The sequence below is a fragment of the Sapajus apella genome, unplaced genomic scaffold (assembly GCF_009761245.1).
Source record: "Sapajus apella isolate SASKATOON/1434 unplaced genomic scaffold, GSC_monkey_1.0 scaffold103, whole genome shotgun sequence".
Lineage (NCBI taxonomy): Eukaryota > Metazoa > Chordata > Mammalia > Primates > Cebidae > Sapajus > Sapajus apella.
In genome coordinates, this window is record NW_022437043.1 from 5266376 (window position 1) to 5291253 (window position 24878).

General features: G+C 39.8%; 1 protein-coding gene across 8 annotated transcripts in view; it reads right to left on the reverse strand.

Annotated features, from left to right (window-relative positions):
- Window positions 1-12671: 12671 nt before the first annotated feature.
- Window positions 12672-24878, reverse strand: part of ZNF182 (zinc finger protein 182) — a 31579-nt gene continuing 19372 nt past the window's right edge. For 6 of the 8 annotated variants that reach the window (XM_032258573.1, XM_032258571.1, XM_032258567.1 and 3 more), the window contains 3 exons: window positions 21720-21846; window positions 21383-21472; window positions 12672-15641 (listed from right to left, as the gene is read on the reverse strand). In XM_032258573.1, the coding sequence (XP_032114464.1) occupies window positions 14011-15641; window positions 21383-21472; window positions 21720-21846 (1848 nt within the window). In that variant the 3' untranslated portion in view covers window positions 12672-14010. The remainder of the gene's footprint in view (window positions 15642-21382; window positions 21473-21719; window positions 21847-24878) is intronic. The other 2 variants (XM_032258570.1, XM_032258574.1) reach the window with 1 other exon arrangement.

Consider the following 24878-nt stretch of genomic DNA (forward strand, 5'->3'; position numbering starts at 1 on the left):
TAAAAAGGAATGAACAAAGTCTCCAAGAAATGTGGGACTATGTGAAAAGACCTAATCTACGTTTGATAGGCGTACCTGAATGTGACGAAGAGAATGAATCCAAGCTGGAAAATACACTTCAGGATATTATCCAGGAAAACTTCCCCAACCTAGCAAGGCAGGCAAACATTCAAGTCCAGGAAATACAGAGAACACCACAAAGATATTTGTCAAGAAGAGCAACCCCAAGGCACATAATCATCAGATTCACCAGGGTCGAAATGAAGGAGAAAATACTAAGGGCAGCCAGAGAGAAAGGTCGGGTTACCCACAAAGGGAAGCCCATCAGACTCACAGCAGATCTCTCGGCAGAAACTCTACAAGCCAGAAGAGAGTGGGGGCCAATATTCAACATCCTTAAAGAAAAGAACTTTCAACCCAGAATCTCCTATCCAGCCAAACTAAGCTTCATAAGTGAAGGAAAAATAAAAACCTTTGGGAACATGCAAGTACTCAGAGATTTCATCACCACCAGGCCAGCTCTACAAGAGCTCCTGAAAGAGGCTCTACACATATAAAGGAACAACAAGTACCAGCTCAACTAAAGGGCAAAACACCCAGCTAGCACCAAAATGGCAGTATCAAATTCGCACATAACAATATTCACCCTAAATGTAAATGGACTAAATGCCCCAATCAAAAGACACAGACTGGCAAATTGGATAAAAAGCCAAAACCCATCGGTGTGCTGTATCCAGGAAACCCATCTCACATGCAAGGATACACAAAGGCTCAAAATAAAGGGATGGAGGAAGATTTACCAAGCAAATGGAGAGCAAAAAAAAGCAGGAGTTGCAATTCTCATCTCTGATAAACTAGACTTTAAAGCAACAAAGATCATAAGAGACAAAGAGGGACATTACATAATGGTAAAAGGATCAATGCAACAAGAAGAGCTAACGATTCTAAATATATACGCACCCAATACAGGAGCACCCAGATACATAAGGCAAGTTCTTAATGACTTACAAAGAGACTTAGACTCCCACACAATAATAGTGGGAGACTTTAACACCCCATTGTCAATATTAGACAGATCAACCAGACAGAAAATTAACAAGGATATCCAGGACTTGAACTCAGACCTGGACCAAGCAAACCTAATAGACATTTACAGAACTCTCCACCCCAAATCCACAGAATATACATTCTTCTCAGCACCACATCACACCTACTCTAAAATTGACCACACAATTGGGAGTAAATCACTCCACAGCAAATGCAAAAGAACGGAAATCGTAACCAACAGTCTCTCAGACCACAGTGCAATCAAGTTAGAACTCAGTATTCAAAAACTAACCCAGAACAGCACAGCTTCATGGAAACTGAACAACTTGCTCTTGAATGTTGACTGAATAAACAATGAAATGAAGACAGAAATAAAGATGTTCTCCGAAACCAACGAGAATGAAGACACAACGTACCAGAATCTCTGGGACACATTTAAAGCAGTCTCTAGAGGAAAATATATAGCAATAAGTGCCCACATGAGAAGCAAGGAGAGATCAAAAATTGACACCCTATCGTCAAAATTGAAAGAGCTAGAGGAGCAAGATCAAAAAAACTCAAAGTCTAGCAGAAGACAAGAAATAGCTAAGATCAGAGCAGAACTGAAGGAGACAGAGACACAAAAAACGCTTCAAAAAATCAATAAATCCACGAGCTGGTTTTTTGAAAAGATCAACAAAATAGACAGATCACTAGCCAGATTAATAAAAAAGAAAAGAGAGAATAACCAAATTGATGCAATAAAAAACAATAAAGGGGATATCACCACAGATTCCACAGAAATTCAAACCATCATCAGAGATTATTACAAACAACTCTATGCACACAAACTAATAAACCTGGAAGAAATGAATAAATTCCTGGACATTTGCCTCCTCCCAAGCCTAAACCAGGAAGAAGCCGAAACTCTGAACAGACCCACAACAAGGTCTGAAGTTGAGGCAGCAATTAAGAGCTTACCACCCAAAAAAAGCCCAGGGCCAGACGGGTTCACAGCCGAATTATACCAGACATCCAAAGAGGAGCTGGTACCATTCCTTCTGAAACTATTCCAAACAATACAAAAAGAGGGAATTCTTCCCAAATCATTTTATGAGACCAACATCATCCTGATTCCAAAACCCGGCAGAGACTCAACAAGAAAAGAAAACTTCAGGCCAATATCCATGATGAACATAGATGCAAAAATCTTCAATAAAATACTGACAAGCCCATTGCAACAGCACATCAAAAAACTTATCCACTATGACCAAGTAGGCTTCATCCCGGGGATGCAAGGCTGGTTCAACATACACAAGTCTATAAACGTAATTCACCACATAAACAGAACCAAAGACAAAAACCACATGATTATCTCAATTGATGCAGAGAAGGCCTTTGACAAAATTCAACAGCCCTTTATGCTAAAAACCCTCAATAAGCTAGGTATTGATGGAACGTATCTCAAAATAATAAAAGCTATTTATGACAAACCAACAACCAATATCATACTGAATGGGCAAAAACTGGAAGCATTCCCCTTGAAATGTGGCACCAGACAAGGATGCCCGCTCTCACCACTGCTATTCAATATAGTATTAGAAGTTCTAGCCAGAGCGACCAGGCAAGAAAAAGAAATAAAGGGCATTCAAATAGGAAAGGAGGAAGTCAAATTGTCTCTATTTGCAGACGACATGATTGTATATCTACAAGACCCCATCGTCTCAGCCCAAAATCTCCTGAAACTGATAAGCAAGTTCAGCAAAGTCTCAGGATACAAAATCAATGTGCAAAAATCACATGCATTCCTATACACCAATAACAGACTTAAAGAGAGCCAAATCAAGAACAAACTTCCATTCACAATTGCCACAAAGAGAATAACATACCTAGGAATACAACAAGGAACGTAAAGGACCTCTTCAAGGAGAACTACAAGCCACTGCTCAACGAAATAAGAGAGGACACAAACAGATGGAGAAACATTCCATGTTCATGGTTAGGAAGAATCAATATCGTGAAAATGGCCATACTGCCCAAAGTAATTTACAGATTCAATGCTATCCCCATCAAGCTACCAATGACCTTCTTCACAGAACTGGAAAAAAACACCTTAAACTTCATATGGAACCAAAAGAGAGCCCGCATAGCCAAGTCAATTCTAAGCAAAAAGAACAAAGTGGGAGACATCACACTACCGGACTTCAAACTATACTACAGGGCTACAGTAATCAAAACAGCATGGTACTGGTACCAAAACAGAGATATAGACCAATGGAACAGAACGGAGGTCTCGGAAGCAACACAACATATCTACAACCATCTGGTCTTTGACAAACCAGACAGAAACAAGCAATGGGGAAAGGATTCCCTGTTCAATAAATGGTGTTGGGAAAGCTGGCTAGCCATGTGCTGAAAGCAGAAACTGGACCCCTTCCTGACACCTTACACTAAAATTAACTCCAGATGGATTAAAGACTTAAACATAAGACCTAACACCATAAAAACCCTAGAAGAAAATCTAGGCAAAACCATTCAGGACATAGGTGTAGGCAAGGACTTCATGACCAAAACACCAAAAGCATTGACAACAAAAGCCAAAATAGACAAATGGGACCTAATCAAACTCCACAGCTTCTGCACAGCAAAAGAAACAGTCATTAGAGTGAATCGGCAACCAACAGAATGGGAAAAAATTTTTGCAGTTTATCCATCTGACAAAGGGCTGATATCCAGAATTTACAAAGAACTAAAACAGATTTACAAGAAAAAAACTAACAAGCCCATTCAAAACTGGGCGAAGGATATGAACAGACACTTTACAAAAGAAGACATACATGAGGCCAACAAACATATGAAAAAATGCTCATCATCACTGGTCATCAGAGAAATGCAAATCAAAACAACATTGAGATACCATCTCACGCCAGTTAGAATGGCGATCACTAAAAAATCTGGAGACAACAGATGCTGGAGAGGATGTGGAGAAATAAGAACACTTTTGCACTGTTGGTGGGAGTGTAAATTAGTTCAACCATTGTGGAAGACAGTGTGGCGATTCCTCAAGGACCTAGAAATAGAAATTCCATTTGACCCAGCAATCCCATTATTGCATATATATCCAAAGGATTACAAATCGTTCTACTATAAGGAGACGTGCACACGAATGTTCATTGCAGCACTGTTTACAATGGCAAAGACCTGGAACCAACCCAAATGCCCATCAACGATAGACTGGATAGGGAAAATGTGGCACATATACACCATGGAATATTATGCAGCCATCAAAAACGATGAGTTTGGGTCCTTTGTAGGGACATGGATGAACCTGGAAACCATCATTCTCAGCAAACTGACAGAAGAGCAGAAGATCAAACACCGCATGTTCTCACTCATAGGCGGTTGTTGAACAATGAGAACACGTGGACACAGGGAGGGGAGCACTACACACTGGAGTCAGTTGGGGGGAAATAGGGGAGGGACAGTGGGGGGTGGGGAGCTGGGGAGAGATAGCAAGGGGAGAAATGCCAGATGTAGGTGATGGGGAGGAAGGCAGCAAATCACACTGCCACATGTGTACCTATGCAACAATTTTGCATGTTCTTCACATGTACCCCAAAACGTAAAATGCAATAAAATAAATGGGAGAAAAAAAAAAGAAGCAAAGAAGGATAGTACATAATGGTAAAAGGATCAATGCAACAAGAAGAGCTAAAGATCCTAAATATATACGCACCCAATACAGGAATACCCAGATATATAAGACTTATAAAGAGACTTAGACTCCCACACAATAATAGTGGGAGACTTCAACATCAATATTAGACAGATCAATGAGACAGAAAATTAACAACGATATCCAGGATTTGAACTCAGATCCGGAACAAGTAAACTTAATTAACATTTATAGAACTCTCCACTTTAAATACACAAAATATACACTCTTATCAGTACCACATCACATCTATTTACAGGCTTCAATGAAATATTGGTTGGCTGCTTGTTTATTATTTTCTTCCCTCATTTTTTTTTCATGTCTCTATTATTAAGCACAATTACAGCCATACCCATTTTTAGACTGCATTCTAGCCTGGGCAATAAAGCAACACCCCCGTTCTCTCTCCCTCTCCCTCTTCCTCTTTCTCTTCCTCTCCTTCATTGTTTTTTTTTTTTCTTTCTTTTTTCTTAGAAAAAAAAAAAAGAAAGAAATACGGGACATGCAGCAAGAGCAATCTTCTTGCAGTACTAGAACCAGGTCCAGTGACCTATCCAGCTGGCAATGGCCCCAGCTAGTCTTAGGCATTGGAGAGAGATTTAGAAAACTTAGAGGCAGGCTCTTGCACAGGGACTGGAGCCCTGACTTGTGGGTAGCACTGAAGAAAGCTATGACTCTTAAGGGTAGCACATGCTGTAGTTAGGCTTAGTCTTCACTCGCTCTGACAACCTTGGTCTTTTTTTTTTTTTTTTTTTTTTGAGACAGAGTCTTGCTCTATCACCAGGCACCAGACTGGCGTGCAGTGGTGTGATCCCAGCTCACTGCAATCTCCGCCTACCGGGTTCAAGCAATTCTCCTGCCTCAGCCTCCTGAGTAGCTGGGACTACAGGCGCACATCACCACACCCAGCTAATTTTTGTATTTTAGTAGAGATGGGGTTTCACTTTGTTGGCCAGGATGGTCTTGATCTCCTGACCTCATGATCCGCCCGCCTTGGCCTCCCAAAGTGCTGGGATTACAGGTGTGAGCCACTGCACCCGGCCAACCTTGGTCTTTTAATTCTCTGGCTTCTTGGTCTCTCAAATCTCAAATGCCTCAGCAGCTTTGTGATGCCTCCAAATAGTTTTTGTCTTTTATCCAGTTGCTCTCAGTAGGAACACTGGTATGCCAAGAGCTTGTCTGTCATCACCAAAAGAAGTTTCTCTAGTAAGATTGTTGTTTCTCCTCCAACGCGTAACAAAACCCAGGTTGACTGCAGGCATCCTTTTTGTGAACAGAGAAGAATGAAGAAGTTCCCAAATATCTTTTCCTCATCACACAGGGATGTGTTGTTTCAGGATTAGTGGCATTGGAGGACGAGGAATGAAGGTAGCTTTCAAAACCTAGACACAATAATCATAAATACCGAATTACCCTGGAAAGCCTTCCTCCCCAGACACCAGCTGGCTGTAACATCTCCACACGGAGTCCTCTGAGCAGGGTCCAGGTGCCACTGCTGCCAAGTGAAGTCCTCAGTCTCATCTTCCAGTGTCACAGGTCCCTGAATCAGCACATGATGGCCCAATCTGCCGTGGTTATCCCTGGGTGATGAGGAAAAGGCATATGAAAACGTCTTACCCTTGGGTGCTGAAAATGTTCAGGGCTGAAAGATTTCTCATCTCTTTTAGACCCTGGAGGAGACATTTGTTCTCTCACTTCCCAAATGAAATGGCCAGACTCTGTCAAAATGTAAATGCACATCTTTGTTGTACCGCACCTGAAACTGCCCTTTTCTCAGTCTTCAAAGACCCCCAATCCCAAGCAGGGAGCCTTAAATGCTGAATCACATCCTTTTACAGGGATCAAGTTACCAAACCAGACCTGATTTTCACATTTGAGAAAGAACAGCATTGGATGTGTGAGAAAAATCTCTAAACTTGTGTCGCTAAGTGAGCAGTAGAGACACTGGAGATGGTGGATGGAAGGAAGGTTCCAGCTTGTGAGGGGGAGATATTGACCCCTTTGGCATGCCATTGACATGCCATGTCTTCCTTTAAAAAAGTAGTCTCTGGTCGTTACGGGACATGGATACGAGTTCCTCAGATGAAAGGATATCTCCACGTCTCCCTCTCTTCCTTGCTTAGCTTTGAGAAAAACCCTGCCACCCTTTCTTGTCCCAGGATCTGATCTCTGCCTCCTTCAGGTGGAGCAAGACTTTCTAGGTCATCCTCCCTTTCCCTAGCCCTTTTCACTTTCCCTCCCACCACTAGTTATCAACTCCATTCCTTATGTACGCAGACATTTATAGATCTGTCCTTTTCCAAGTTTGCAACTTGTACTTCTACTTCCTTTTCTCATTCTTGTGAAAAGGCTCAGGTGTTTTCTCCTTGTTTTATACAACCAAATTCCACCCCACCCCAAAACTCCTCCTTTCAAGGATCTCCATCTGATGGCCCTATCAGTTGTTTCTTTCTGTTCCCCCAAATTGAAGTTACGGTGTTGTCTTAGTCTACTCGCCCACTGCTACAAAGAAATAACTGAGACTGGGTATTTTATAAAGAAAAGAGGTTTAATTGACTCACAGTTCCACAGGCTATACAAGAAGCATGGCTGGGGAAGCCTCAAGGAAACTAACAATCATGGCAGAGAGCAAAGAGGAAAGAGGCATATCTCATATGGCTGGTGCAGGAGGAATAGAGAACAGGGGGAGGTGCTACACATTTTTAAACAACCAGATCTCATGAGAATTCACTCACTATCACAGAACAGCAAGGGGGAAATCCACTCCCATGATCGAATCACCTCCCACCAGGTCCCTCCTCTCACATTGGGGATCACAATTCGACATGAAATTTGGGTGGGGACATAAATCCAAACCATATCAGGTGTCTTTGTTCTCTAGTTGTTTGTTGCTGATGCAAAGAAAAACGATTTCTATAGTTTGAGCCTATATTTAGCAACTTTGCTAAATTCACTTATTAATTCTAACGATTTATCTATAGATACTTTGGGTTTTTATATGTACACATCATCTGCAGAAATTGGAAGTCTTATTAACTTCCAGTCATTACTCCTTTTCTTTTTCTTGCTTTAATGCACTGCCTCAGACCTCCAGTACAATGTTGACTAGAAGTGAGCATACCAGGTGTCCTTGTCTCATTCCCAATCTCAGGAAGAAATCTTTTCCCTGTTACCATTGAGTTTTGCCATGCTTTTTTAAAACACCACCTTCATTAGGCTAAGGAAGTTCTCTTCTATTCCTAGTTTGCTAAGAATTTATATTGTGTTGAATTTTCTCAAATCCATTTCTCTTTAGAGAAAATAATAGATTATGTAATTATTCAGAAAATGAATTTGTATATTCATATACATTTAACACAATATCATCAAAATAATAGATTACATGATCTCTAAGATCATATAACCTATTTATAACATTGACTAAATTTTCAAATTTATTGGCATATTTTTCATAATTCTCTGTCCTTTTAATGTTTATAGAATCTGTAGTGATGTACATTTATCATGGACATTTGAAAACTTGTGTTTTATTTGCAATCAGTCTAGAGTTTCTTGCATATGTTAATCTTTTCAGAGAACTAGCTTTGATTTTTGCTGTTGTTTGTCTTCCAGAGGTCATGAAAACAAATGTGACAGAGGAAACTCATAAGAAGTTAGACACATATGAGACATGAAGAAAATGCATAGGATGTGTGAAGTATAGGTAAGTAAACAAGTTGCTTTTGAGACAGGCAAAATTGATAAGATGTGTTATAGTTAGCAAGTAAGTAACTCGTAAGATGTACTAAAGATAAATAGAATATGGATGAATCTGGAAAGCATTATTCTCAGCAAAGTGCCACAAGAACAGAAAATCAAACACCACATGTTATCACTCATAGGTGGGTGTTGAACAACGAGAACACATGGACACAGGGAGGGAAGCATCACACACTGGGGTCTGTTGGGGGGGACTAGGGGAGGGACAGCGGGGTGTGGGGAGGTTAGGGAGGGATAACATGGGGAGAAATGCCAGATATAGGTGACAGAGGGATGGAGGCGGCAAACCACCTTGTCATGTAAGTACCTATGCAACAACCCTGCATGATCTGCACATGTACCCCAGAACCTAAAGTACAATTAAAAAAATGAAAGTCAGTAGACTTAAAAAAGAATATGATAGAACAAACAAGGGTATTACTTATAGAGACAGGAACACCAACTCATAAGGTATCCTGCCACCTTGGTTATATTATACTTAAATTAACTACCAACTCGTGACAGTCAGTATTGTTCCACTGAACACAGATAAAACCCATCACTGTTCAGGCTAATTGATAAGCTATAAGCTTAGGTAAGCAAGGTATGCAATTAACCTTGAGCACTTTCAGTCTGATTGGGCCCCCTTTTCAAACCTCTACTCTGGTCCTCATAACCAATAAGGCTGATGGAACAAAGACAGACAGAGGCAGGGTTTATGGACATTGCATAACACAGCACTCAGGAAATGTGGTCCTTCATCCTGTTTATACCCTCTCCTAAGTCTGTTAACTTACTCCATCTCTTTGGTTCTTGGTGTATGTTTGTGTGTGTGTGTGTGTGTGTGTGTGTGTGTGTATACATATGTATATTTATTTACATGTATATATGTATATTTTCATTTTTCAAAAAAATTGATTTAATAAACCATGTGACTCAAGCATTTTATATATTTTTATTTATTTATTTTTTTTTTGAGGCAGAGTCTCACTGTGTCACCCAGGCTGGGGGCAATCTTGGCTCACTGCAACCTCCGCCTCCTGGGTTCAAGCAATTCTCCTGCCTCAGCCTCCCAAGTAGCTGGGACTACAGGCATGTGCCACCACGCCTGGCTAACTTTTGTATTTTTAGTAGAGACTGGGTTTCACCATCTTGGCCAGGCTGGTCTTGAACTCCCAACCTCAAGCGATCCACCTGCCTCAGCCTCCCAAAGTGCCGGGATTGCAGGCATGAGCCACCGCGCCGGGCCTGACTCAAGCATTTCAATTTGGTCTGTGAGCCTTTCTATTCTGAGACTTCTGGGGTAGCTTGCGTGGTCGCATATTGAAGACTATCATTGTATCAAGGGAATTTCTCACATTAACAGACCCCAATGGATAAAGAGAAAAGGGATCACAATTCATAGTTTGGACTTTACCTAAAGAAATAGGACAATAATATGAAATAATTGGCTAAAATACTGGGGGCCCGGTATTGAACTGGGTGGTGACAGGGCCAATCAAAGGGGCTGATTTAGGAATCCAGGATAGTTTTGAGAGCCCTAGGAACAAGGTGAAGAAGGAACATAATTAATTTTATTTTAGACATTTTAGTTAAAGCAATAAGACAAATTAAGTAACTGACATAAATAATGTGGGGGTGGGACTTAGGACTGGCCAAGGGGCACAACAGAGCTGATTTGGGGGAGGTGTCAGGGACACCTCTTGCAGTGGGGCCTCTCTCCCTCTGAATATATATAAGTAATAATGACAAAGAGATTGTATTAGTCTATTTTCACACTGCTATAAATACCTGAGACTGGGTAATTTACAAAGAAAAAAGGTTAAGTTGGCTCACTGTTCTGCAGGCTGTACAGGAAGCATGGAAGCATCTGCTTCCAGGGAGGTCTGAGGGAGCTTTTACTCATGGCAGAAGCCAAAGACGGAGCAGGCATCGTATGTGGCAGGAGCAGGAGGAAGAGAGGAAGGAGGTGCTACACACGTTTACACAACCAGATCTCACCAGAAGTCACTAACTATACAGTACCAAGGTGGGAAGGTGCTAAACCATACATGAGAACTCCACCCCATGATCCAATCACCTCCCATCAGACCCCTCTTCCAACATGGGATTACAATTTGACATGAGATTTGGATGGGGACACAGATCTAAACCACATCAGAGATGGAACACAGAAGTGACATTCATTGAACACTGTGTCCAGAACACAGGCTGATCCCATCCCATACACCTGTGATCACTGCAGGGTCTTCAGGGCAACTCCTCTTTGGGCAGAAACCCCAGTGATCACCTCCCACTTCCACCCAACTCCCCATTGCCACCAACACAAGGTCATGCATCAATGAGACCCCAAGACCCTCTAACGTCTGACACCACAGATCCCCATCACCCCCACAGAGTGCACCTCATTCCAGCAGTCTTCCTACCTTGACTGCCCAGCATTCTTGCCCTCTTCACTCATTAGCACCATGCCATGCTTTGCCACTTGCCTGCACTGCTCTTCACCCAACCCCATTTACCACTGTCATTCACACTGTGCCTCATATCACTCCCAATTTCCTCCACTCTGTCCACTCACTACCACTGTACTCCCTCCTTCTCTCCCCAACACTACTCATGTTTACTTACACTCAACTGTTTCTTCTCCATTCACTCCGCTGGATATTTCTCCCATTTCACCCTACTCTTCCCTGTTCACCACCCTTCTGCCCCTCTTTACTCCATTCACTCCCCCACACTTTGCCCTCCGTTACTCTCCTCTCTCTCTTCCTCCAATCCCAGTCCTTTTATTCACATGCTGATGTTCATCTCCATCCCTTCCCCTGTCGGTGCTTCACTCACCTCCATTCACCCATATGTGGCCCATCAGCTTGCCATTTGTGTCCCAGGAAGCAGGAGTTCAAGATCCACCTCAAATGGTGAGATCTGACCCTCACTCTCACCCCACTACAGGATAGCATTCAATGGACCTGAAACCCTAGGAAGAGTCTCTATAAGTAAAAAGGCAAAGTAGCTTTATTTCCAGTGTCCTTGGGCGTCTTTCAAGGAGACTGCACCAGGAGCAAGCCAGTCTGCCCCACATTTCCTCTCCCTGTAAAGGCACTGAATGTAACAAGTTTACCTTACATAGTTCCTAAAGTGAGCCCATGGTTTGTTTCCTTGCAGGATTACTCAGGGAAAAAAGAAGGCCCAGAAGGGCACAGGGAGGGTCTCAGGTCTAACTCCGCACCTGTTTTGATAAAGCCAAGCATTGCCCATCCCTAGTTTTTCCATAGCTTAAGTTGTCCAGTTCCAGCAAAAAGATGGCCCCAGTGCAAAGCCACAGAAGCATGTGGGCCACAAATACAGTAATTCACAAGTAGGACTTCTCGTTCTGAAGTAAACGTCCTATTATGTGGTCTTTGGCTATGTCCATTCAGACCATCACTCTCAATCTGTCTCTCACCTTGGAAAATATCATCAGCACTAGTGTGACCTTAGAGGAGCAAGTCATTCAGCCTCTCTATGGATTCGTGTTTTGTAGCACTTGTAAAAAGTGTTTGTATGATGTAATAAAAATCATTTTGTTAAGATATGGAAAGACATCGGCAGGCTTTAATACAGTATTTTTTCACAGATGTCACTGTGCATACTAAATAAGAAATATGGGGGCCAGGCACAGTGGCTCAAGCCTGTAATCCCAGCACTTTGGGAGGCCATGGCAGGTGGATCACAAGGTCAGAAGTTCGGGACCAGCCTGGCCAATATGGTGAAATCCTGTCTACTAAAAATACAAAATTTAGCTGGGCGTGGTGGCACACACCTGTAGTCCCAGCTGCTCGGGAGGCTGAGGCAGGAGAATTGCTCGAACCCAGGAAGGTGAAGGTGGCAGTGAGCCAAGATCCCGCCACTGCACTCCAACCTGGGGAACAGAATGAGACTCCATCTCAAAAAAATAAATAAATAAATAAGAAATATGTTCCAGTCTCAATTACTTTAGTTACCTAATGTGGTCCCACCTGACCTGAGAATCACTTTATTTGGCAACCTCAAAAAAATAATGCCTATGTGCCTCTGGAAATGACTGAATATCTGTTGTTCTATCTGCATGGTTATTCAATTTATTCACTAAAAAATAAACATTACATTGAGCATATCTATATTAAACGTTATAAAATCCTGTACCTAGACTGTGACTTTACTATAGCAGTAATAGAACAAAATAGCTTTTTAAATGTTTTATTTTTTGTAAAGGTGGTACATCCACATAGTACAAAAAGTACATCCACATTTCCAAAAGCTATGAAAGGATATAGCTGTCTCCCTTTCAATTCCATACCCACAGCCACCACTGCTCCTTCCTCTCCCTAGGTAATCAGGGTTACCAGGTTCTTGTGTCTCTTTCCAGAGATAACTTATGCATTCACAATCAATTATGTACTTACCATTTTTCTCTTTTATATACAAATGGCAGCATATTATACTCACTGTCCTGAACCTTGTTTTTCCTACCTAATAATGTAACCTGAAGGTTATTCCACATCACTACATAAATGGTATCCAAGTTCTCCTTATTTATTCATTTTTGTCTACCCAAGAGTATGCTGTATGAATATACCACAATTTAGGGAACCAGAACCCTGGTGGTGTCATTTAGACAGCTTCCAATTTTTTTTCACAAACAATGCATTAATGAATATTTCTGTATGTTCATCATTTTCTACATATGTGAGTATATACATTCCTAGAAGTGGAATTGCTGGCCCAAAAAACAAATGCATTTGTGGTTTTGATTACTTTTGAATCATTCCTCTTTGAATGAGAAGAGTTTTTCCTGGACTTGATATTTGCTGGAGGTTCATGTGGGAAAAGAAACCAGGGCCACATTCTAAGCAGATCAGTTTTTTTTTTTTTTTTTTTTGACAACAGACTTTTTCCCCCCACACCTGTTAGTTCTTTCTGACTTTACTTCTCCCAAGTCAGCAAATAGGGGCAGCTGTAGAGCTCTTCACAAGGAAAAGTCCCTTCTCTTCCCCCAGCACCCCCATAACTGTTGCTCCCATCAGTAGACTACCTTGTGCAAATATGGCTTGTCTGAGTGACTCCTTCTCAAGGCCCCAGCCTGTTTCTCCTCAGATCCCAAATGGTCTAGGAAACATCCTACCTCCTACCTGCCCACGCACTGTTACCAGTGTTATATCTATGGTTCTGCACCTCGGGATATATTCTGAACCTCAGCCAAGAGTCCTTACCAGTGCTGTCTCACATCTGCAGCCTTGAGCATGCTTGCTCTGAAATCTCCTGCACCAGCGATTCATTTCCTCTGCCTGTGGCAGCCCTCTCATCAGGGTTGCAGCTGCCTCCTAATTTTGTCAGATACAGAGATTACACTTCTGCTTTTTCTCCTGTAGCTTTTGGGTAATGACTGAGATGAAAAGAAGAAAGGCTGACTTTACTCTCATATTTAAACCAGAAGTCAGAACATACTTTTAAAATGTGAATTAAATTGACACAACTTTCCGTCGGTGTCCATAACAGACACTGTTAACTCTCTAATGTGCCGTGAACTTTGACTTTCGAGTGTGGCCTCTTCCATGGGCTTTCTTTCCTGTATGGGTTCGCTGATGTACAATAAGATTTGATTTTTGGGTAAAGGCTTTCCCACATTCTGTACATTTATAGGGTTTCTCTCCAGTATGAGTTCTTTGATGTACAGTGAATGTTGACTTTTCTCGGAAGGCTTTGCCACACTCAGGGCATGCATAGGGTTTCTCTCCTGTGTGCGTTCTCTGATGTATTATGAGCTGTGACTTCTGGCTAAAAGCTTTCCAACATACAGGACATTCATAGGGTTTCTCTCCTGTATGAATTCTCTGATGTATAATGAGCTTCGACTTTTCTCTGAAGGCTTTGCCACATTCATTACATTTATAGGGTTTTTCTTCTGTATGAGTTCTTTGATGTATGATGAGATATGATTTCTGCGAAAATGCTTTTTCACATTCATTGCACTCATAAGGTTTCTCTCCTGTATGACCTCTCTGATGTAGCATGAGGTAGGACTTCTGAGAGAAGGCTTTCTCACATTCATTACATTCAAAGGGTTTCTCTCCTGAATGAGTTCTCTGATGTACACCAAGGTTTGACTTTTGTGTGAAGGTTTTCCCACACACATCACATTCATAGGGTTTCTCTCCTGTATGAGTTCTTTGATGCACAATAAGGGTTGACTTCTCATTGAAAGACTTCCCACATTCAGTACATTTATGAGGTTTCTCTCCTGTATGGGTTCTCTGGTGTATAATGAGAGTTGACTTATCACTGAACGTTTTCTTACACTCATTACATTCATGGGGTTTCTTTCCTGTATGGGTACTATGATGTATAATTAGATCAAGCTTCTGTATGAAAGATTCTCCACATTTAGTGCATTCATAGGTTTTCTCTCCTGTGTGGGTTTTCTGATGGACAATGAGGTTGGACTTCTGAGTGAACGCTTTTCCACATTCATTACATTCATAAGGTTTCTCTCCTGTGTGAGTCCTGTAATGTATGATGACAGTTGACTTTTCTCTGAAGGCTTTTCCACATTCGGGACACTCAAAGGGTCTTTCTCCTGTATGAGTTCGCAAGTGTATAATGAGCTGAGATTTTTGGCTAAAGGCTTTCCCACATTCGGTACATCCAAAAGGTTTCTCTCCCGTATGAGTTCTCCAATGTACAATGAGGTGTGACTTCTTGCTGAAGGTTTTCCTACATGCAGTACATTCAAAGGGTTTCTCCCCATTTTTAATTCTCTGATGTAGACTAAGTCCTTTCTTTCGCCTAAGGCCTTTCCCACACTCTCTATAGCCATAGGGCTTTACTCCAGGATTTGTTTTCTCATACTCAGTATGAAAGAATAATTTTGCACATCCATTATCATATTTACTTTCTGCAGAACTTCTACTAAATAAGTCTAAATTATCCACCATATTATTTCCAAATGATTCATGTTTCTCAGGTCTTTGTATTGAAGCAACAAGGTTTGTACTCAGATGAATTATGTTTCCAAACTCATGACAGTCACGACCACTCTCGGTGGTAATTGTTTTCTTGTCAGAAAATCCAGCTTGCATCAGCAGACATTTACCTTGGTCATCCTGATGCTGCCTCTCAATCTGTTCATTAACTTGACAGACTTCTAGAAAGAAGTACAATAAACCACCTTTATGCTTTGACATTATGGAAAGGACCTTCTTTAGAATTATTCTGCTATATGAAAGCTGATACTATCATCTCATTTTATCAGAGTTCCCAGAGAGAGAGTTTTTTACTGAACTCAAACCTGCTGGTTTTTTTGTTACCAAGAACAATCTTACCCTGATACCTCAGTCTTTCTTACCTCTATTTATACATCATACCTGACTTCCATCAACTCTGAGAAATGTATACCCTTAATCTTCAGTTATCATATAAACCCTTTTTTTTTAAGAGACAGAATCTCAGCTCTGTTGCCAGGCTGGAGTTTAGGAGCAAAATCACAGCTCACTGCAGCCTCGACCTCTTGAGCTCAAGCAATCCTCCCACCTCAGCCTCCTGTAGCTAGGACTGCAAGCATGAGCCACCACATCTTGCTAATTTTTGTATTTTTTTGTAGAGACAAGGTCTCACTATGTTGCCCATGCTGGTCTCAAATTCTTGGTCTCAAGCAATCCTCCTGCCTCAGCCTCCCAAAGTGCTGAAATTACAGGCATGAGCCACCACACCTAGCCAGTATCATATGAAGTCTTAACTGTACCTGACTTACAGAATTTCCATCTAGGTGGAAATATAACAGCATGATTCCAAGACTCATGTCTTATAATAGTAACACTGAATCCACATTCTCAATGAATGAAAGAAAAATCTAGAATGATTAGGATGACAAAAACAAAAAGCTAAAAATATTTGCCCAATCTGGATTCACCTGTGTATCCATCAGAGCTTGCATTCACAGTTCTTCAACACCACCTTCTTTGCTCCTGTCTATACTATTTCCACTAAAAAGTCTGCCTATTTTGAACTCCAAACCCATTCTCATGTTCCATCACTCACATAATCCTGCCTTCCATATTTTGCTATATTCAGAATCTAGATAACTTTCAAGAGGCAGGTCAGTCTTTTCTAAAAAGCTTACTCTGATCATCCTATATAACTTAAATATTTATTAACTTCTAAAGTAGTCAGTCATCTGTATCACTCATTTAAACAGTTAAAATTGCAAAGCTTTGCCTTTAATTTCATCAATTGCAAGCAGCACATTATTTCACAACATTTTAACATTTCTGAATCCAGATACACCTTACAATCAATGTCATAGGTTAATTGGTGGCAATTTTTCTTTCTTAGTGGTATGTCTTTAAATCTATGGTATCTTGAAGTCAATAAAATATGGCAAGTATTTTTTGTACATATGGTGAATTTTTAATCATTTTTTATAGTTTACTTTTCTTCTTAGTTTTCCTCAAATTTTTATATGAAAATTTTCAAGCATAGAAAAAAAGTTGAAAGAAGAATACAATAACTACTCATATTACCACTTAGATTCAATAGTGTTAACATTTTGCTACAGTGATACTGAATTATACAGCTGTGGTTTTTCTTCCTGTGACTTCCTTTCCTTAGCTAGTTAAGCATTAGTTCTTAACCAGAGATGAACAACAAAATCACATGAAGAGCTTTTTACAAAATGCTCTCCATGGGACCCAAGCTCCACCAAAGATTTGCTGAATCTGAATCTTCTTAGGTAGTAAGAAGCAGTATAGCCCAGGGTCCTGGGCTCTCTAGCCCAGGAGAAAATCCTGGCTCAACCTTTCACTTGGTCTATGACTGCAGGCAAGGGATCTAATCTATTTGTATTTTACTTCCCCACCCACAAAGGAATTCTAACAGTGCCCACCCAAATGGGTGTTGAGAGAATTAAATTACTTATAACAGGGCTTGCATGGTACAGAGGAAGTGCTTTAAATTGTTTACTACTATTACTACTACTACTATTATGATTTTTAAGAATCACTACATCACTATAAAGAGTGTCTTTATATATTTAATATGTTCTAGAATAGTAAATGAAAAATGGTGAATGGTGAATAAAACTGTGCATTCACTGTTACCTGAGGCAGAAAACAGGGAAAAACTAGGTGATGGTGGAGGCCATTTTGAGCCACGGGAGAGGGAAGCTGAAGGGTTTTTTAAGTGGGGGGGGGGTATGTTGGGGGAGTGGTATGAGTTTCATCACTTTGCATCTTTTATAGCAAAGAATGAGATGAGATCACTTTCTAAAAGAGAGGGAAAAACAAATTGGAGTGGAGGTTTGAAGGAAGCAATAAGCTGTTATAAGACATGGAATCAAACCTAAGTGTCCATCAAAGAATATCAATGGATAAAGAAAATGTCATCTATTTATACAATGGAATACTGTTCAGCCATAAAAAAGAATTTAATACTGTCATTTGCAGCTAAATGGATAAACCTGGAGGACATTATGTTAAGTGAAATACGCCAGGCACAAAAAGACAAATACTATATGATCTCACTCATCTGTGGGAGCTAAAAGAGTTGATCTCATAGAAGTAGAGAGCAGAATAGTGACCAGACACTGGGAGGTAAAGAGGGGAGGAGAGGATAGGGAAAGGTTGGTAAATGGGTGCAAAGATACAGTTAGGTAGGAGGAATAAGTTTCAGTATTACATTGCACAGCAGGGTGTCTGTAGTTAACAATAATATACTATATGTTTCAGAATAGCTAAAAGATTTTGAATGTTCTCAGCACAAAGAAATAAACATTTGACGTGATGAATATACTAATTTGATTATGACACACTGTATACATGCATCAAAACATCACACTATACTCTATAAATATGTATAATTATGTGTCAACTAAAAATAAAACTTATTAAAATTTTTTAAAAACTGTGCATAGGAAATGAATAAATACATACTCATATAGGCTCATGTTGTAAAAAATGATGGGAGAATAAACCTTTCAATTTTAATAAAGGTTACCTATGAGGAAGGAAGGAAGGGAGTGGAATGGAAAGGGAAAGAAGCTGGACTTTTCTGAGTATACCATGTTTTCTATATTGGACTTTGGAACCAAGTAAGGATTCCTTAATAATGGTAAATATTCTTTCTTCTGCATTTCCTAATGACCATGCTGAAAAGTCTTGATTCTCAATGGCACCAAAATGATTACCTCAATTCATTCAACTCACTATATACAAACAACAGTCTCAAGAAGAATACTAGCAATACTACCATCAGATGTAAGATTAATAAATTAAAAACCTTTAAGTCCAAAATTTGATTTGGAAATATTAATTTGAATATATATTTTTTCTGTAAAAAATGTATACATAACAGTTCCTACCTCTGTCAATGAAAAGGCCTCAAAACAATTCTCTAACCTCTAAATCGTGGGCTTAAAATATTATTTTCCACTAAAAAGAACCAGGGCCCCTTGGAGAAATGGCCAATTCTAGGTCAGAGGCAGCAAATATACAAAAGGAGCCTGGGACATGTTTTAACACCAGAAAGCAAGGAAGCTACCAAAGACTCAGGAGTCAACTTGAGGGAGTTTCCACTGGCCAAAGATGGGACAGCATCATGTGCAATATGGATAATAAGACAATGGATTAAAACATAGAAATGTATACATCCATAAGTCCACAAATGATTCACAAAAAAGACTGGTCACCTTTGGATGATGCTACAAAATCAATTCATTACTTTGAAAACTAGTAAATAAATGGAAAAGCTCAATCACTGAGCCTGGCTTTTCTGTATAATATGTAACTCATGATAGCCAAGTAACAGACGAGAAGGAATTTCTCTTTATAGAATTATTCCAGATAATCAACAAAGAAGGAATAATAGAATATCACCATTTTACAATCACAAATGAATTAATGGATTTAAGCAGTAATCACCAAACCTGAATCTGATCCAGCCTCTACATCAACTAACAAGAAACACAGAGAATTATGTTAAATTCTGCCATGAAGTATTTAACAGCAAAATCCAGAATGTGGAAAACAAAATGACAAATGACCCTTTTTATAGAATGACAAATTTACTTAAAAAAGAAATATTAGGGTAAAAAAAGAGAGATGGAGGGGAACCATCTATAGACTGTAAGAGACAAGAATCTGAGTAGCTAAGAGCACACCCAGCAGCAGATCCTGATTTCTAAATACCATTCCCCCTAATAGGAATCAAACATCCTTGGAGAAGTTGCTGATTCCAGGTCTGAAAAAGAGAATATACAAGGTAAATCTGGAATATACATTTGTGCTAGAAAGTGAAGGACTGCTCAAAGAATGATAGGAACATGTCAAAAGGACAGAGGAGCCAGCCTGAAGAGACTCCTACTAGCCAAATTGAAGACAATTTGAACATGAAAGTGAATAATGACTGCAATGGATAAGATATTGAAAAAATGAAAATTAACTATCTTAGGCCAGGTGTGGTGGCTCAAGCCTGTAATCCCAGCACTTTGAGAGGCCAAGGTGGGCAGATCACCTGAGGTCAGGAGTTCGAGACCAGCCTAGCCAACATGGCAAAACCCCATCTTTACTAAAAATACAAAAATAAGCCAGCATAGTGGCACATGCCTGTAATCCCAGTTACTCGGGAGACTGAGGCAGGAGAATCACTTGAACCTGGGAGGCAGAGGTTGCAATGAGCCGAGATTGTACCACTGTATTCCAGCCTGGGTGACAGAGTGAGACTGTCTCAAAAAAAAAAAAAAAAAATCAACCATCTTGGTAATAACTGATTCAGACAAGAATCATCAGTGAATGTTAAAAGCATTGGGTAAAAGTTTTTGAGGAACAGGGTATTCACACAGTTTGGCAGGTCCTCAAAATGTTAAACATACAGTTCCTTTTATACCACATGGTATAATTCCAATCCTATGTATCTACCCAAAAGAAATAAAAACATATATCACCACAAAAACTTGTACATGAATGTTCACAGCACCATTATCCATAATAACCAAAAAGGAGAAACAAGCAAAATGTCCATCAATTGATGAACAGACAAACAAAATGTGTTCTATCCTAACAATGGAATTTTATTCCTCCATAAAAACGAATGAAGTACTGATACATGGTACAACATAGATGAACCTTGAAAACATGCCAAGTGAAAAAAACTAGACATAAAAGGCCACATTTTGTCTGACTCCATGTAAATAAAATGTCCAGAATAGGCAAAACCATAGAGACAAAATAGGTCAGTGGTTGCCAGGGAGTGAGGGGAAGAGGGAAGGGAGAGTGACTCCTAGGGAGTAGGGGCTTCTTTTCAGTGTGATGAATACCTTCTAGAATTAGGTAGCGGTGATGGTTGCAGAACTCTGTGAATATACTAAAAACTACTGAATTGTATACTTTAAAAGGGTGAATTTATTGATATGTGAATCATATCTCAATAAAGCTACTTTTAAAAACTAGATAACTAAGATGTTTTAAGAAAGCAAATCTAACAAATATCTAAACTGAACAAGAAGACTGGACTCAGGTTGTTCAACCTCGAATTAGAGCATTAGAGTCCAGACTTGTGACTAATATGGGCCTGGCCTCAGATAAGTCAGTGACAGGTGAAAGTCATGAAAGTGGCAGGGCCAGGGGGTCGTGACATTTAAAAGACACTCCTATGGTACAAAAGAATTGTGCAGAAACTTGAAGGTAAGCACCAACTTAAGGAGAGTGATCTGGTGTATGGGGACAGAGGGAGTGTCAGTGTTGTATCTGAGGTGTTCATGTCCCTGTCCTCCAACAGTGCCAAGGGCCAGAACCTTTTCCAAAGATATTCCTGAAAGCCCTGTCAGAGGGCCTCACCTCTGACTAATAGGGTGGAACTTCATGTCCCCAGAACCTGGATCAAAATTCCACATACCTGGAAAGCTCCAAAATGGGATTTTTCCTTCTACCAGGCATTCTTCTACCTCCAACTTGAGGATGAGGTCTGGTTTAGTAACCTGCTGCCCTGTTGATGAGAAATGACAGTGATACTTCCTTGGCTTTCACAGCCTCTGAGACAGAAGAAGTTACATTTTGGGGGCAACACAAGGAACCTATTGCTTGACATAATGGTAAAGTCAAACCATTTAACCTGCGTTTTGAGCTCACAAACACTTTTTCAGGAGAGAAAAGGGGGAAACAGAGAAAGGAAATACCCTCCATTGGAAGCAGTAATCATAAATAGCAAGATTACCTAAGGAAGCCACTCTTACCCACAAAGACCAAGTTGCTGTAGGTCTCCAGCATCACATCTCTGTACAGGGTCCTCTGCAGTGGGTTCAGGTACTGCCACTCCTCCTGGGTGAAAGCCACAGCCACATCTTCGAATGTTACTAGCCCCTGTAATGGTACATTCCTTTTATTTTAACATGCTGACCACTAGGTGATGAGGATAAAATGCAGGGGAACTTCTGATTGGCTTCCTGGTTCATCATGATGACTCAATACTGGATGTCTACTTCATATCAAGTTAGTGATCTACTTTGTGGGAGAATCACAAATCATGGTAAAAAAAACTATTTCATTAAGTAAGAGAATATTTGAGACAATGTCATATCAGCACAAGCATAGACAAACAGTCCAGTGGAACTAAAAAGAGAATCTAAACATGTGTAGACATCTGATTTATGACAAAGTTGGCATAGTAAAGCAGTAGAGAGAAGATGACCTTTTCAATAAATGTGGATGGGTTATTAGGTATCTATATGGGGAAAAATGAAATTTAACCCCTCTAGCCATACATAAAAATTAGCTACAGGTAAATTGTAAATCTAATGTGAGAGGTAAACAATAAAGTTTCTACAAAATAATATAGGAAAATGTTTTCATAAGCTTTGGAATAGGGAAGGAATTCTATAACAAAACATGAAAAGCACTCCTCATAAAGGAAAAGACTTGTGTTATAAGATCAAAAGTACTACAATGAAAAGGCAATAGATGGGGAGATTACTGGCAATATTCATGAGAGATAAAGGTATTGTATCTAGAATATATAAAACAACCCCTTCAAATCAATAAGAAACACACACAAAAGAATGGATAAGAGAAGTGAATAGGTACTTCATTAAAAAGGAAAACCAAATGATCTATGAACATAAGATAATGTACTCAACCCCATTAGCAATCAGGTAAGTGAAAAATCAAGCCACATTGAAACACCACTATGCACCCACAAGAAAGGTTATAATTAAACAAACTAAAATAACATAATATTGTGTTGAAATGAGAACTCTCACACACCATTAGCAGGAATGTAAACTGGTATAATCGTTTTGGCAACAGTTTGGATTACTTACAAAGGTTAATGGTTTGCATACACCATGACCCAGCAATTCTACTCCTAGGTACATATCTTAGAGAAAATCATGTACATGTGCTCTAGAAAACAAGTATAGGGATGTTCATAGCAGCACTATTTCTAATATTAAATCACAGATAAAAACCCAAATGTCCATCAACAGTAGAACGGGTAAACTGTGGCACAGTCATTCAATGGAATGTTGTATAGTAACGAAAATGAATGAATTGCATATTGTGAAGCAGGTTCACCCTGTACTCAAAAAATATGGAAGAAACTCTTTTTAACCTTGGGTGAGACAAGTATTTCTTAGATGTGACAGCAAAATTCAAAAGACACTTATTAAGAGATTAAAAAGATACAGAATGGAAGAAGATATCTGCAAATCAAATATCTGACAAGTAACTTGTATTGAGAATATATATATATAAAAAAAAACTTCAAAGTTAAAACGAAGTGGGCCAAAGAGATACTTCACCACAGAAGATAAACAGATGGCAAATAAGCACACAAAAAGATGCTCAACATCATTAGGCATGAGGGAACTGTAAATTAAAACCACAATGAGATACTACTACACACCTATTAGAATGGGGAAAAAACTGACAATACTAAGTGCTGGTGAGGATATAGAGCAACTGCACCTCTCCTGTCATAGGCAGGAATACAAAACGGCACACAACCACTTTGGAAAACAATATTCCAATTGTTTATGAAGTTAAGCAAATACTACCATATAACCCTGCAACCCCACACCCATGTTTATTTACCTCAGTGAAATACAAACTTATGTAAACCCAAAAGACTGTACATGAACATCTATATAGCAGCTACATTTTTTAATCATCAAAACCTAGAAACATATCAAATGCTTTCCAACCATGGATAAGCAACCTGAAATTCTCCATATAATGTAATACCACTTGGCAATAAAAATGAGAGAACTAATGATTTATGCAACAGCTAAGTGAAAGAAGCCAGACTCAAAAGGCTGCATACTGTATGATTACATTTATGGGAAATGCAAAAAACTAAATGCCAAGACTGAAAATATATATTTTACTTGTCAACAATACTACTTCTCTGGTCAGCAATACTGTACATTTTGTCACATTTCAATGTGCTGGGAGTGTGACATGAAGGTGAACAACAGAAGCTTCATCGCTGGGACCCTCTGAGACCTCACCCTATGCATCACTCCCTTTGGTTGGTTCTACTTGTATCCTTTTGCTATAATAAAACTGAATCTTAAGTACATACTTTTCTGAGTTCTATGAGTCATTCTACCAAATTATTAAACCTGTGTATACTGAGAACCCTTAAGTTCAATCAAGTGTGGAAGAGGAAGTGGCACCACTCACCATCACCTCTAGTGACCCACTAGCAAAATTTTTGCTTCCTGTTCCCGCAACATTATGTTCTGCCGGCCTATAGGTCTTAGCTTCAGAGAGAAGAATGCTGCCACCAGGAGACACAACAATGATTCCATTAAACTGGAAGTTACGATTGCTACCTGGCCACTTTGGGCTCCTCCTACCTGTGAGTCAACAGGCTACAAAGGGAGTAATAGCCTTGGCTGGGGTGATGACCCATACTATCAAGATGAAATCACTCTACTACTCCACAACAGAGGTAAGGAAGAGTATGTGTGGAATACAGGAGCTCCCTTAGGGCGTCTCTTAGTGTTACTATGCCCTGTGATTAAGGTCAGTGGGAAACTACAACCAAATCCAGGCAGGACTACAAATGGCCCAGACTCTTCAGGAATGAAGGTTTGGGTCACTCTACTGGGTAAAAAAAAACACAACCCACTGAGGTGCTTGCTGAAGGCAAGGGGAAATACAGAATGGGTAGTAGAAGGTAGTTATCAATATCAGCTATGACCACGTGACCAATTGAAGAAATGAGGACTGTAATTGTCATGAGTATTTCCTCCTTATTTTGTTAAAAACATGTTTGTGCATGTTTACACCTGTACTAAGAAAATATCTTCATTTTATTTCCTTTTTCCTTTGCCATGTGACATAAGATTTACTGACTTCATGTCAACACTTAAGTGTTGTTAACTTTATGT